Source organism: Catharus ustulatus, chromosome 1 (assembly GCF_009819885.2).
Source record: "Catharus ustulatus isolate bCatUst1 chromosome 1, bCatUst1.pri.v2, whole genome shotgun sequence".
NCBI lineage: Eukaryota > Metazoa > Chordata > Aves > Passeriformes > Turdidae > Catharus > Catharus ustulatus.
Window position 1 is genome coordinate 139,653,461 of NC_046221.1, and position 14,411 is coordinate 139,667,871.

At 41.5% G+C, this 14,411-nt stretch overlaps 1 protein-coding gene across 1 annotated transcript; it reads right to left on the reverse strand.

The window, feature by feature from the left end:
• Positions 1–641: 641 nt before the first annotated feature.
• On the reverse strand, positions 642–4,470 carry FBXO43 (F-box protein 43). Its single transcript, XM_033072525.1, has 4 exons — positions 2,996–4,470; positions 2,064–2,166; positions 1,092–1,277; positions 642–1,010 (listed from the first exon to the last, which is right to left on the reverse strand). The coding sequence occupies exons 1-4, from the start codon at positions 4,468–4,470 to the stop codon at positions 762–764; spliced, it is 2,013 nt and encodes a 670-aa protein (XP_032928416.1). The 3' UTR covers positions 642–761.
• Positions 4,471–14,411: the final 9,941 nt, after the last annotated feature.

Below are 14,411 nucleotides of genomic sequence, written 5' to 3' on the forward strand. Positions count from 1 at the left end.
AGAGGTGGTGCTTGTGTGCTGGGGTGGGTTCTGGAAACTGAAGTCAAGTCAGATTAAGCATAAAGGTAAATTCACAACAGCAAAAGTGATGCCACAGTATTTTTAGATACATGAATATGTATGGCATCACCTGAAGTTTCCAGGACAAAAAATTTGTCAAACTCAGTGCAACAGAATAGACACACAGCATCAGTTTAATTTATAAATTACTATTCTATTAACTTCCATTACAGAGGCTAAGAGAACAAATTAATTATTCCAATAAAAAAATTCAGACAACTAATATATTGGTTTTGACATATCACCATTCATAGTAATAGAAGCATTTTTTGCAGATATACATAGTGCCTCACTTTGAGACATGTTTAAATAAATAAATCTGATTTCAAAGACTTTTTTTAGAAATAATTCTTTAATTTGTCTTTAAGACAACAATAACATTTTTAAACATCTATGAGGTGCTGCAAGTTAAATATTGAAGACTACATTTAAGACACTTTATTTAAAATTTAAGATGTTAATAAGTTCTTACCTACTACACAACAGATAAAACAAATCATAAAATATTTTTAAATGTTCATTTTTTAAAAACAAAAAAATACTACATTAATTAAGATATATACATGAGAGGTTATCTTGGTAAGTCAGCAAGAACAAATGGGACGATACTCTCAAAATGCATCCTCTTAGGAAGAACAGGAACAAGATTAGGAATTTAGGGGGAGGGTAAAAGGAATTAAATTGAAAGACGCCTTACAAATTTAGAGTCTTTTTAAATTTCTTTTGCTTTGGGCACTGCCTGGTGGAGCATCTTTTTTATTCTTCCGTTTTGCAGATAAAGCATTACATTCTTTTGACCCATGGAATGCACGCAGACATAAAATACAGAACTCAAATGCACATGCTTCTCTGCTACATAGCCCCCGTTTCTTCACCAATTGATATTTAGCAGGATATTGACATCTTGGACAAGGTTTTAGAGCTTCATCAGTGAACAGAGTCTTAGCAACCTGTAGCAAGAGGAGAGAGACTTAGTCTTCTAAATTAAAACATCCTAAAAACTGAAAATGAAACATTTCTTAGATACCTACTTTCATGTACTCTTCCTGCCTACTAGCCGAGTGGGGGAGAGAACTGCATCTCCTAGGTGTAAGTTCAGTGTGTGAAGGTGGTGTCTGTAATACAGGAGTTCTGGCTTGAGCTTGAACAGGCCTTAGAGCAGATCTATTGAGAATATTAAGTCTTGTAGCAGCATCTTCAGCCTTCAATAAATATTCCTGTTATTTTATAATTATTAAAAAAAAAGGAGAAAAATGAAGATGTTATTTAATCTGGGATTTGCCACTGGATTTTACTTGTTTGGGTTTTTTCCCCTCTGCAAAGCACGTAAGATAATTATAGATATATTACAAGTATTTACCATTAAATGTTTTTATTTAGCAAGAGATCAAGAGAGAGATCATCACGAAGTCTCATGAGCAGGGTAAAAAGCCAACTGTCTTTTAACACACTCTACTGGTGCTCATGTTTGTGAATTAGGTCATCTCAATAGCAGGTGTGCACATATCATGTGGAAGAGCTGAAAAAAATATACTTCTATCAATATGCTTACTTCTCTAGATGCCCTTTAAAACCCTTCTACATATCCGTCTGATGTCCACAAATACATGTGACACAAGCAGTCCTGAAAATAATCAGGAACCATCTAGAGTGTGTCCTACAGCACCGCAGACTAGAGTGAAATGGACAAGAAGGAACAGCATGGCACAATGGTATGAGCAGAGTTTAAAATATAAAGCTGGAATTAGTCAAGGAAGAGATCCTACAGGATTCTCAAGAAAGGGCAGAAGGGATAAATAAGTCTAACATGGTTGACCAGTACTCAAACTGCAGACCACTGAAAAGCAGTGAGAGCCATTACACTCTCCTGTTAGAATCCATCACCTACTCATTTTGGAGCTGCCTGTCAGTTACCTTCCTGTAGCTTTACAAGATGTTTCCCCTTTCCTTATATCTTCTTTCACACTTGGGAAAAAAAAAATCACCTTTGAGAACCATCTTACCCGAGCTGCTTCATTCAGCTGTTTTGTGTACAACTTTCTCCTCTTATCTGCAATTCTGTCTTGTACAATGATTTCACGCCAGCTTTTGCTTACTTTCCAAATGCTGGAACAAATAAAAAATTCAACCACTTTCAAATTTTTCAAGTAGTGCAGAAGTCATGATAGTAAGACTACCTAGCAAAGATCTTTGCATGGTTTCATATACTCTTGGTCATTTTACAGACTGCTGCTATAGACTAGTTCATTATTTTGTTATGAAACAGATCTCATACTTTACACATATCACTGTATAACAGAAGAGTCTAGAGAACAACAGTAGTGTTAACAGCACAGCATATCTTTGACTTAAAAAAAATAAATTAATTTCTTCCTCCATATAAGCCACTTACCAAGATTGTTCCTAGTCACATTTGTGTAAGGAGTTCTGAAAACATCTGTGCCCTTATAACTTTCATCTATTTACCCATTCCCTTTGTTACTAACAAAGGAATAAAGAGCTTTGTGTGAAATGTAACAATTCCTATTGATTAGAAATTAATTTAGGTAACTCAAAATTGAGCATCTTTGTAACTACAAATAACTCTGGAAATGTTCAATAAAAATGATAGAAAATGTGGGTTTGAGTGCTATGCACTACTGGGAACTTGTAATGAGAATAAATTACTTTTTAAGCTTAAAGGAATTTATATATTTTAAAATTTACAAGTATCGTGATTTAGTTTTGAGTCTACTAATTTTCTGTGTCCATTTATCTTTTTAATGCCCCTATTTATTTTTAGATCAACACAAAGATCTACCTAATGGTGAGAAAACTTTCAATTTTTTTCAGAACCAAATTTTATTGACAACACCCAGTATTCCAGAAGTTATTGTAATTCATTTGCAGAAGCACATCTTTTTCCCTTTTTTGTGTGTGAAGCAGTAGTACTTACCTGCATAGACTTTCCACTGTCAAAGCATCTAAAACTATAGCAAGAACATGTTTCAAATTTCTATCTTTCAATTCTGTTAAAATATCTAGTTTTTCAAGGCCCATTTTCTTGCCAATAAGTCCAGGAAGAACATGATCTAATGCAAATATTTCTGTTCCATCAATATTCTCTGAGATTTGCTTTTGGTGCGATCTTTGTCTTTGCAAGCAAATTTCATGAACTATTTGCAGAGCTGGAGTTCTTGAGAGATCTCCATGACTTACAACTAGGTCTCCACTAGGCTGCTCGTTTAGAACTAACTCATGATCTTCACTGACAAAGTTTCTTTCTTTTGTTATTATATGCATTGAAGTAGGACTGCCATGATTATCTTCTGTCTCTGACTGGGAGCCTAGCTCCCGAAGAGTAGATAACCTTCTGACTCGCTCAAGTTTTCTTGTCTTTCTTTTACTGTCTAAAGTTTTGGAATCTTCTTTGTGCTTTTGGAAGAGCTCTTGGAAAGATCCCTCATAATCAGACAGCGAGTCTCCTGATTTGTCCAAAGGAAGTGAATTATATCCGCTATCCTCAGGCGTTGAAAGTTCTGGGTAATTTGCTACCTTAACAGGGGAAGAGTTTATATCACACAGTCCAAAGTTCAAGTTCTCTACAGGACTGGTGATACAAGTCAAGAATTTACCCTCACTGGCCTCAGGTAATACACTGTATGTAGGAGTCCTAAGCACTCCACGTTTAACACTCAAAAGAACACTTTCATTGCATTCGTTAGTGTTACTAGCAGTGACATCCTTCCACTGAATTGGAGATAAACTTTCCGATTCTAACAATAAGGGGTCCTTACACTGGGACTCATCTAGTGTAGAAGTCCTTTGTTGTGAAAAGGAAAGCCTCCGTCTTGGAGAGCCAGGATTAGAGGCCTCAGGTACTGAAGTGCTAGTTGTCAGAGGTCTGTAACCTTTATCTTTTGGAGAATCTGCAGCAGTTTGTGAGAGCTTTTCTTCAGAGCTCAAAACACAAGAGAATACTTTTTTCCTGATGCTTCCTGAAGAACTAGGTTGTCTTTCACAGCATCCTATAGTTGTGCCAGCTTCACCAGTCTTGGGTAAAAGAAGCCTCCTGCGTAGTGAGGAGCCTTTTCTACTTGATTTAGGAGTTTCAAAAAACTCTGCACTTCTATTTGCTTCTCTTTTTTCTGATAAGGAGATGGAATTAAATTCTTTTTCAATAGATGGTGACCTGGGAAAGAAGGCACTAGGATGGACGTGCTCAGAATGTTCCTGTAGCAATGATACACTTGTTACACTTGCTTCTTCACATTCTGCATCAGGATCTTTTACTGACTCGTTGCATCTGCTGTCAGGAAATGCAGAAGTGCAACACGTGTCTTTAAAATTAGAATATTTAAAGTTGCTCCTGGGAGGTGTTAATCTATTTATTTTAGGAATATTGAACCTCACTGGACGACTGTCTGACATCTTCTGTTTGACACTTTGACTTTGTAAATGAAGATACCACTGTTGTTTCTGAAACAATAAAAGCAGTCATCAAACCCCCTCAGATTAGAGAGAAAGCCTTGTCTAAGTCTATCAAGATAACAGTCATAACAAAAGTATTGTCATTAGTCTCAGTAGAAACAGGGCTTACACAAACGTAAAAGTAGATGGTTAAAACGAACGATTAAAATACATATTATATTGTGGGAAAAAAAATCAAACATATATCCAGTTAGTTAATTGACCTTGCAGTCCTCATCTGTGGAAAAGAACTTCAAATAAGCAACACAGCAATTAGAGGCTCTTGGGTGCTGAAATTGGCAACAAAATTCCCCACCATTCCAGTAGAGCCAAGATTTTTACTAGCACTGTTACTGGTTCATCCAGCAGCTAACAGTTCAGTACTCAAAAATGAGCAGAAGCTCGGGTAATAGACGAGTTTAGACAAAAGGCATTTTCTCCTTAAGTAAAATAGGAGGATTAATCATGAAGTTACAAGTCCACAAGCCTATTATTTAGATCCCTGGAGTCCCTACAGAGAAATAATTTGACCTTTAGTTACAAAGTGAAAAGTGCCTTTTTTTATCTGCCTTACTGTTTAAATGTTATTTTGTAAAGAAGCTCTCTGCTTTTGGTCATCTCTGCAGGTAAACTGAGCGTTCTGAAGGCTTACATATTTAAGGAAATGACTGAATGTACACACACTCACCAAGTACATTGAATTGAAGAGCTACTATATATTTTCCTAGAAAGGTTAGAAGTGGCTGATACACACACTTAAATACAATATGTGTGGAAACAGGCTTACTTTTATCACTCATACACTGCAGAGTTTCTCCACCCTAGCTGTAGTGACATCAGGTCACTGCTTTCTATGCATCACTATACAAATCACAATCACTATACAAAAGATGTTATGACTAATGCAGTGAGAGGGCTGGTCTCACAGATACCAAAGTAGTTCACATCTGTTTTGCAAAACTCAAGAGTTTGAATCAGCACCTTTTACTGTGATGTTACTTACCTCTAGAACTGATATTCTGGAACATAAAGCCTAGAATTAGCAACTGAACTTTCAAATCAGAAGTTGGAATCTTTAAAGGTGGCTTCAACACCAAATACTAAGCTGTTGCTAATATCCCAACTGTGCTGTCTTAGTCTAGCCCTAAGCCACCAAATACAAGCAGTGGGAATCCAAACTGCCTGAGAAGAGGTAAAACTATTCTTTGATGATCTTGGGCCATTAATTAGCATTTTTTGACCCATAGGGAAAGCACTTTTTAAGATGACTGCAATATTTTTTAAAAATTGCTTTGTTTCATTTTCTACTGTAAAAAAAACAGCAACAAAAGAAGTTCAAAAGGACGTTAAACAGCAGAATGATACCTTGGCATAAAGACATACACAATTCAGCTAATATCAGTATGAAATCAAACAGACTTAAACAAAATCCACACACATAACTGAGAAAAACTCTTCCATCAAAGACAGGTATGTGAAAATAATTCCAAGACAATAACAAACAGAATTTTGACTTGCTTCTTTCCCTTCTCCCATTTACCTCCCCCTAAGTACCTTACTTTCCTGTTTGTTTTCTGTCTCTGCTTTTACTTTGTTGCCTCTTTTACACAATGAAATAAGCAACAGCACAAATAGGAAACACAAAGGCATAGCTTTAAGCTAAGGTTTAGTGAATTAAAGATTACTTTGCTACTGCAGGACCAACCCCAAATGGCATTTAATGTTTCATCTGCATAATTTCTCCATGTTTTAGTAGATTTGTAAGTACTGGTGCCCTACATTCTCCATTTCAAGGGAGGGCCCTGCTTTCCCTAGCAGACACCTGCCTTTCAAACCAAAACATCCCCAATAGTTGATCCCACTACAGTTCAACTTACTCATCAGTGACTCAGATGCCTCCTCAGCAAGTTCAGTGGGGGCACAAAGCTGGGAGGAGCAGCTGATACCCCAGAGGGCTGTGCAGCCCTTCAGAAGGGCCTCAGCAGGCTGGAGACATGGGCAGAGAAGAACCATCTGAAACCCAAAGGCAAATGCAGGTCCTGCACCTGGGGAGGAATAACCCCAGGGACCAGTACAGGATGGGGGTGACCTGCTGGGAAGCAGCTCTGCAGGGAAGGTCCTGGTGGACATCAAAATGTCCATGAGCCAGCAGTGTACCCAAGAAGGCCAAGGGTACCTGTGTTGCCTAAAAGCATTGCCAGCTGGTCAAGAAAGGTGATCCTGACTCTCTGCTCAGCCCTGTTGAGGCCTCACCTGGAGTGTTGTGTCCAGTTCAGAGCCTTCCAGTTCAAGAAGGACAAAGAAATACTGGAGAGAGTCCAGTAGAACTATGGAGATACGGGGACTGGAGCACCTCAGTTATGAGGAAAGGAGCTGGGCCTGTATAGCCTGGAGAAAGGAAGACTGAGAAGGGATCTTATAAATATCTATCAGTACCTGAAGGGAGGATATCAAAAGGATGCAGCCAGGCTCCTTCCAGGGGTGCCAAGAAATAGCACAGGAGGCAAAAAACTGGTACCTAGAAAGCTCCGCCTGAACATAAGAAAAAAGTTAATTGCTGTGAGGATGACAAAACACCGGAAGAAGCTGCCCAGAGAGTTCATGGGGTCTCTTTCTCTGGAAATATTCAGAAGCCATTCAGACACAGTGCTGAGTAATGTGCTCTGAGGACCCTGCTCAAGCAGGAAAGTTGGACTAGATTACCTCCAGTGGCCCCTTCCAATCTTACACATTCTGTGATTCCATGGTCTTAGGAATAGGCTGAAAAGGCTTTGTCATGAACTAGAAAATAACTTTCCCTATATTTTTAAAGGTATGAAATTTCTGTGTGGCACACTACTGCACTTCAGTCAGTTATTCATGCTATGAGCAAAGCTCTTCTTTTTGCAAGAGAGCAAAGACCTAGAAGAAATCTGTCATAACAAGAGGGCATTGTCTTCACTAGTCTAAAACAAGAATGGAGGCTTCATTTTCATGTAAATTTTGGAAAACTGCAGTTAGTTAGCAAATGTTGTCAATAGATATTTCCAAAAATGTTGATAGACAGATTTAAACTGAATTCTAGAGACAGCTGTTTGAAATCTCAATCCCCCCACTCAAAACAAAAAAAAAAAAAACCACCTCATCATACCCACACTTATCTTTAAAGATATTAGTATTTCCTTTAAATACAAGCAAACTAAGCACATATTTAACAAAATCCTAAAGACTTCCAGACTTAGAAAATTAAATTTCAGGCAGCATGCTGAAGAATCAACAAAAGGAAAACCTCATGTTTCACAGTTTCATTCTCAGGCATTCTATGGGACAACTGAGAATAGAAAAAAATTGTAGAATATTACAGTATAAGAGAAGCTCAAAAAACTCGTGCTTCAAGTAACAAAAATCACAGCAAAACAAGATTTTGCAGCTATAAGGGAGGTCAGAATAGCTGAGTTAAAGAAATGGTAACTCAAGCTGCGGAATAGAATGCTGCACAGAAGACAGTGTCCGGCAGGGGGAGCTTGTGAGCTCACTGCATTGATCTGGATGTACTAGAAAACATTACAGAATAATATAAACAAAATTGCCAATTGACACTGAGTGAACAATGGCCATCCATTAAGTTTCATTTCACCTCTCTTCTAGACTTCATTCTATACCTCGCCATTCATTCATATATTTCTGTACTAATTTTTACTTCTTTACCCCGAGTCTACAATTTTGAGACCTCACATGGAGTATTGCCTTCAGTCCTGAGGCCCCCAAAATAAGAAGGGCATGGACATGTTGGAGCAAGTCCAGAAGAGGAACACGAAAATAATCAGAAGGCTGGAGCACCTCTGCTCTGAAGACAGTCTGAGACTGGGGGGTTGGAGAAGAGAAGCCTTCAGGGAAAATAATTGTAGCCTTTCATACCCAATGGGGCCATCAAGAAAGAGAGGGACTTTTTTACCAGCGCATTTGGTGATAAAACAAGGCAGTAAGGGCTCTAAACTGAAAGAAGGAAAGTTAGATTAGATGTTAAGAAGAAATTCTTCACTATGAGGGCAACGAGACAGTGGAAGAGGTTGCCCAGAGAAGTCGTGGAAGCTCCATCACTAGCAGTGTTCAAAGTCACGTTGGATGTGCCTCAGAACAACGTGATACAGTAGAAGGTGCCCCTGCTCATGGAAGGGGCTCAGAAGTCCATGATTTTTAACATGCCTTACAAACGGAACCATTCTACCAGCAAACCCCAGTATACACCTGAAGTTTGTATATTACTTTTCAGAAATGGATTACCTGTACAAATTAAACTTTAACACACGGTCTCATTTTGCAAATACAGAAGGAAAAGCCTTTCAGAGGTGCAGAACATTTCTCAGATTCTATTTTTATTCATAAGAGACACCTAACAAAACCTCTTACAACACTATTTTTTACAAGCATTTCTTTTTTATCACGAGAATTTCATCTACTAAACTTGAGTCATAACACCACACCTTTTTCATCTGGGGATCTTTAACCAGCTCCTGTAAGTTTTCTTAACTTTGTCTTAGATATCATCAAACAGATGCGTAGGGAAGAAAAGGCTGGTCACACCACTAGCCAGTTACAGAGGAAGTAACAAAATCCATATCTACTAAGGACATATTTGCATTTCTCATATCTATTCTTAATTTTGCAGTTCTCAAATCAATTTACAAACCAACTGCAAACTTTCTGGGAGTTTACTAGACAAAATAATTCATATTCAGACACCCAAATGAAATTTAGGACACAATTCACAGATTTAGACAAGGAATAATTTCTAACAAGTTTAGTCTTACTAAGGAGGTAAGAATGTTGGTTACTAGAAGGCAATGTAAATGGTGCCTCCAACTTAGAGAGAAGTTCTAGGATGGCATCACGCCTGCTCCTAGTGATTTGTATACCTCAGTAATACACAGAGAACACTTATGCATTGAACAAGACATCTTCTACCTTTTTTAAAGTCACTATTCACCACTGCTAACAAAACAGATAAGGTCTTGGTGACATAGAAATATTTTCTCTGTTATTTAAACAGATATGGTATCTGCAGTAAAACATTCTGCTCTTTGACCCCAAAGTCACTGATAACTTCAAAGGTAATAGTACTGAAGATGACACAGCCAAATCCTATCTGAATTATGTGGGGTCACTTACCCTAATTTGTGAAGCAAATCGAGATGTTCCAATGCAAAGGCGCTGTATTCAAAGTATTGCTTACCCCTAGTGATAACCTGAAGTGAGAATGGATGTAGACAGAAAAGAGAGAGGTACAAGAGAAACATTACCCAACTGAGACAGTTTTCAGTCCACATATATGTGTATTAACTGCAATGCCTAATTACCCAGCGACGGCGAAAATTGAGATTAGCTGAGGACCAGCACCCGGGGGTCCCTCAGACACCTGGGATGCCGGACACGAGCAAAGCAACTGCTTTGCCTTCTCCCCTGGCGAGCCGGTGGGCACAGGAGCAGAGCCTGAGGCCACCCTGCCGCCGGGTGCGGCTGAGGGGGCTGAGGGGCACCCCGAGCTGAAGGCGAGGAGCAGGAGCGAAGGCGGGCCGGAGGAGCTTCAGCAGCTCTCGCCGCCCGGCCCCGGGCCCGTTGCCCTTGGCGAGGAGCCGCTTCGCCTGTCCCCACCCACACCGGCCCCTCGCGTGCGGCCGCCGCCGCTTTCCCTCGCTCGGGTTTGAACTACCCGCCCTCACCAACCGCTGCCTCCCCGCCCCCTCCGCGCTCGGCCCCGGCCGGGAGCCTGAGGAGACCGCGAGCGCCCAGCCCGCTCCTCGGGGACGTGAGGGAGCACCAGCGGGGCTTGCCCTGCTCCTCACACTTTATACTTCAGCCCCGCGGCCCCCGCCGCACCCAGCCCACTGTTAAAGCGCCCCTGGTGCGCTTCTCCTCAGGCGCCGGGTGAGGCTGAGGCGGTCCCGCCTGTGGCAGAGCCCGCTCCGCTGCCTGCGGCGGAGGGGACGGGGGGCGGAGGCGCAGGGGCGCCGGCGCTGAGGGGCGGCTCGGGGGTGCCTGAGACATTCACAGCTAACGATCCTTACCAACACCGCGGCTTTATGCTCGGGTTATAAAGGTTCTAGCTAATTTGAGCTAATTAGCGCCTTTTCGCCCGACAGCCCAGGACTGTAACAGTCACAGAGCGTTTGTCAAGTACATCGCCTTTAAAGCGGTCGGGTGGCAGATCCCCGACGGGTTCTGTTTGCCAGAGATTCCAGGAAGGACCACTCTCCCTGGCTACAGTGTAGAGCGTATTTTTCACACCTTGTCTTGTTGTGAATGGCCTAAGGGCTACTCCTGTTTAATTTGTTAAAAAGCTTGTAGTTATTCAGAACCTGGCGCCTGGGTCTTGCTGTGGTTTTAGTTTTTCTGTATATTAAAAAAAAAAACTAAAAATAAAAAACCAAACCTCCAAATGAACCAAAACCAAAAATCCAACACAAACCAAACACAAACTACGACTACGTGGATGCCTGTTTTTCCATGGGAAGGATAACGTGAGGCTTTACATCGGCGGGATGGGGAATGCCAGACCTGAACTAGAGACCTGAAAGCCGACTTTAGACCTTTAGACCGACTCTAAAAGCAGCACCTACATTTTAATAGGCAAACTCCCGGCTTAAGTAACGTAACCCCTATTCGTGGGGTCCGACAATTTCTTCCCCCTCGGCAACTCCGCTTCTCCAGCTTCTCGCATCCCTCCTGTCGTGAGACAGCCTGAGAGGGGGCAGAGGAAACAAGGGTTTTAAAATTCCCGGCGGAAACGGACATTTATAGGGAAAGAATATCGGTTTATTTGACAACAAGGTAACAGTTATGGCTAAAAAGGGAAAGGCTCTTGGAATTTCTCCCTCTTCCTTTTTAGAAGGAGAAAACATTAGAAACTTTTTTTAAGGTGATAGAAGTTTTCTGAAAGTGCTTTCTGTAGTATTGTCTGTTTCGCAGAAACGGAATAAAATTGTTTTTCAAATATTTGTATTTTTTTTATAAACTACCTTCTTGGTTAAATTGGAAGCTTACCAGCGGGACACAGCAACTGCAAGCTCTGTCTCCATCACTCAAACCTGGATTTTTGCTAGCTGAATCAAAAATATCCAAGAAATTTAACAAGTCGTAATTGCGACATTTTATGCAATACAAAGAAGTGTCACACTAGAAAGTGTGTTTTACCAAAAAAAAAAAAAAAAAAGGCTCTTTCACAAAATCCCACCCCAAGAAAAATCCAGCAAGCAAGCAAACAAACAAACAAACAAAAAACCAAACAAAAAACAAACAAACAAAAAACCCGAAAACCCCAAAAATATTCTGCAACACTCGCACTGCGCTCGGTTAGGGCTGCATTTCCTTCCCCTGTCAAAAGCACCTGTACCCCTTGTGCCTTCCCCATCTCGACACACAAGTCTTTCCTCTCATTTCCTATCCATTCCTCAAGAACTGTCACTTTACAGGACAGTGGGAGTCTCCCACACAGTCTCAACACTCTCTGCTACTCTAAATCCAAAGGAGCATCTTTAGGACTAGAATTTACCAGCATATGGGAATGGGATTTCCAAAGCGCTCCTCTCTTAAGGGGAGGAGCCTATTTTTCCACAGGAATGTTTAAAGGACGCCAATAATCAAAACAATTACGTTATTTCTTTATTGAAAATGGAGACACAGTTTTCACAGGATTAACTGAATTTTTCATGGAGATATTTTTAGTAAGTAATTTTAAATTTGTCGGCTTTAGTAGGGGGTTCTATTTGCTTTTTTAGGAGTTGGTAATTTCTTACCATGCAAGAAAAATAAGATCTCAGGCTGTTTCTCACCTATTTTATCCTCTTGGTACCCACCCATACCCGCAGCTCCATAGCGGAGGAGACGATGGAAACAATAACCTATAAAAAAAAACTCTTTTACAAACCATTTTTATTGCCCGTGCTTTATTCTGGCACTCCAAAAGTTATGTTTAGCTTTATTCTTACAGAGCAGTGTAAAGAAGCAAGTCTAAAGTCATTACTGTGATTTCCTTACGTTTAATTTGAACACAAAATTAGGAAAACTGAAACTATTCATTATTACCCGAGTTCATTTTAGGTAAAGTTACAAGTCATATATCAAGGTGATTTGCTGTTAGGAGAACATAAATGAATTACATATGATAAAACCTCATCCGTATTAATTTGGATCCTTAGGAAACAATTTTTATTCAGTATTCAGAAACAGAAAGAGACCTTTCCTTAAACCAGAGGACCTTTGAATGATCTAGTAATTTAAATTGGCACATTCACAAAACATAATTAAACATTTTTTTTGGGGGGGGGGGGGGGGGGGGGGGCGAAATAAAGCAAAAATACCTAATTCTACAAACTGTCAGCCGAAGATTCAAAATTCCTACCGCCAGCGAGGTGGAGCCAATGACAAGGAGCAACAGTGTCGTTTCAAATCTTGCCTGCACTGTTTTAGTTCAGTACATCGGGAAACGCCGAGATAGGAACTTCTCTTTCATCATAGAATCTTACACTTAAAATGTGCAACATATATGTTTGTACTGTGTAAGTTTGGCTTCGTGTGTGTACATACGATACCTACCAAAATATCAAGATGCCGGGTTTATTCACGAATTTTAGGTAAACGCTTCTCAAAACAGAGGACCTTGAGGTAGAACATCTTGGTGGTTTAAAACTCCGCAGCCGTATGACCAGACCTGGTACAGGACGCTGTCCATCCCCAGTATGTTGGGTACAGCTAAATAAAAGAATGAAAACACCGAGTACCTTGGGGCTCATTTTAGCTAACCGTGCAGCTGCCTATTTTCTTCATTGATAACTGGCACTGTTTTTCATATGGAAGCTTGCGTCTTAAAATAATCCGTGTGCTTTTTTTTTTTTTCCCAGGTGGTTAACACCCCAAACTGAATATTTACCGGTTTCTCAGCCCGTTAGTATTTTAGCACTCACGGCGCGGAGGCTGGAGCTGGCGAAGCGGGGCCCGCCCCCGCCGGCGCCGGGGCTCGTCATCAGCGTGCGCCGGGGGGCGGCGAGGCCGGCGAGCGGCGGGAGCGGCGCGGCTGCTCCGGGCCTTGGCTGTTCCCTTCGCTGTGGCGGTGGTGGGCAGGGAGAAGCCGGGACCGGCCTCGTGGGCTTCGCTGCTTCGTGCCAGACTCGCGGGACGGTGGGAGAGGTCGGAATTGGGGCGCGGTGCGGAGCCTGGGGCCCGTGGGCTGGGAGGAGGGCTGCCTGCCCTTCTTCTTCGTGGGCTCTGCGGGACGGGAAGGAGCGGGTTGGCCTCTCTTACGGGTGCTAGGGGATGCTCGGAGAGGGGGCCTCATTAATATGTAAAAATGTCTGAAGCGAGGGGGGCCAAGAAGATGAAGCCAGGCTCGTTTTGGTGGTGCCAAGCACTAGGACAATAGGCAGCAGGCAGAAACTGAGGCACTGGAAGTTCCACCTGAATAATAATAATAATAATTTTACTGTGCAGGTGACTGCATTCTGGAATAGATTGTTCAGAGAGGTTGTGGAGTCCCCCTCACTGGAGATACTTAGGAACCATGTGGGTGAACTCCTGTGCCATGTGCTCTGGGATGATCCCACTTTTAAGCAGAGAGGTTGGACCCGATGACCTGCTGTGGTCCCTTCCAGCCTTTGCCATTCTGTGATTTGGTGAGGTGCTCTGGGCACACGGTACCCTCACATCTCTGCAGTGGATTCTGGCAGCACCCCAGCACATGTCACTGCATCACTGGGCCTGTTGGCTCTGTCAGCTTAGTGGCACTTAGGGCTGCAGGGTGTGTGAAGGCCAGCTAAGCTAGGGCACCCCCCTGCAAAACACAGAACTGTAGTTCACTGCTGCTCTTAGCAGCAGTATAATTTTGCTGCACAGACAGCACTATCCCGTTATTTAGCTACAACTGAGATCCA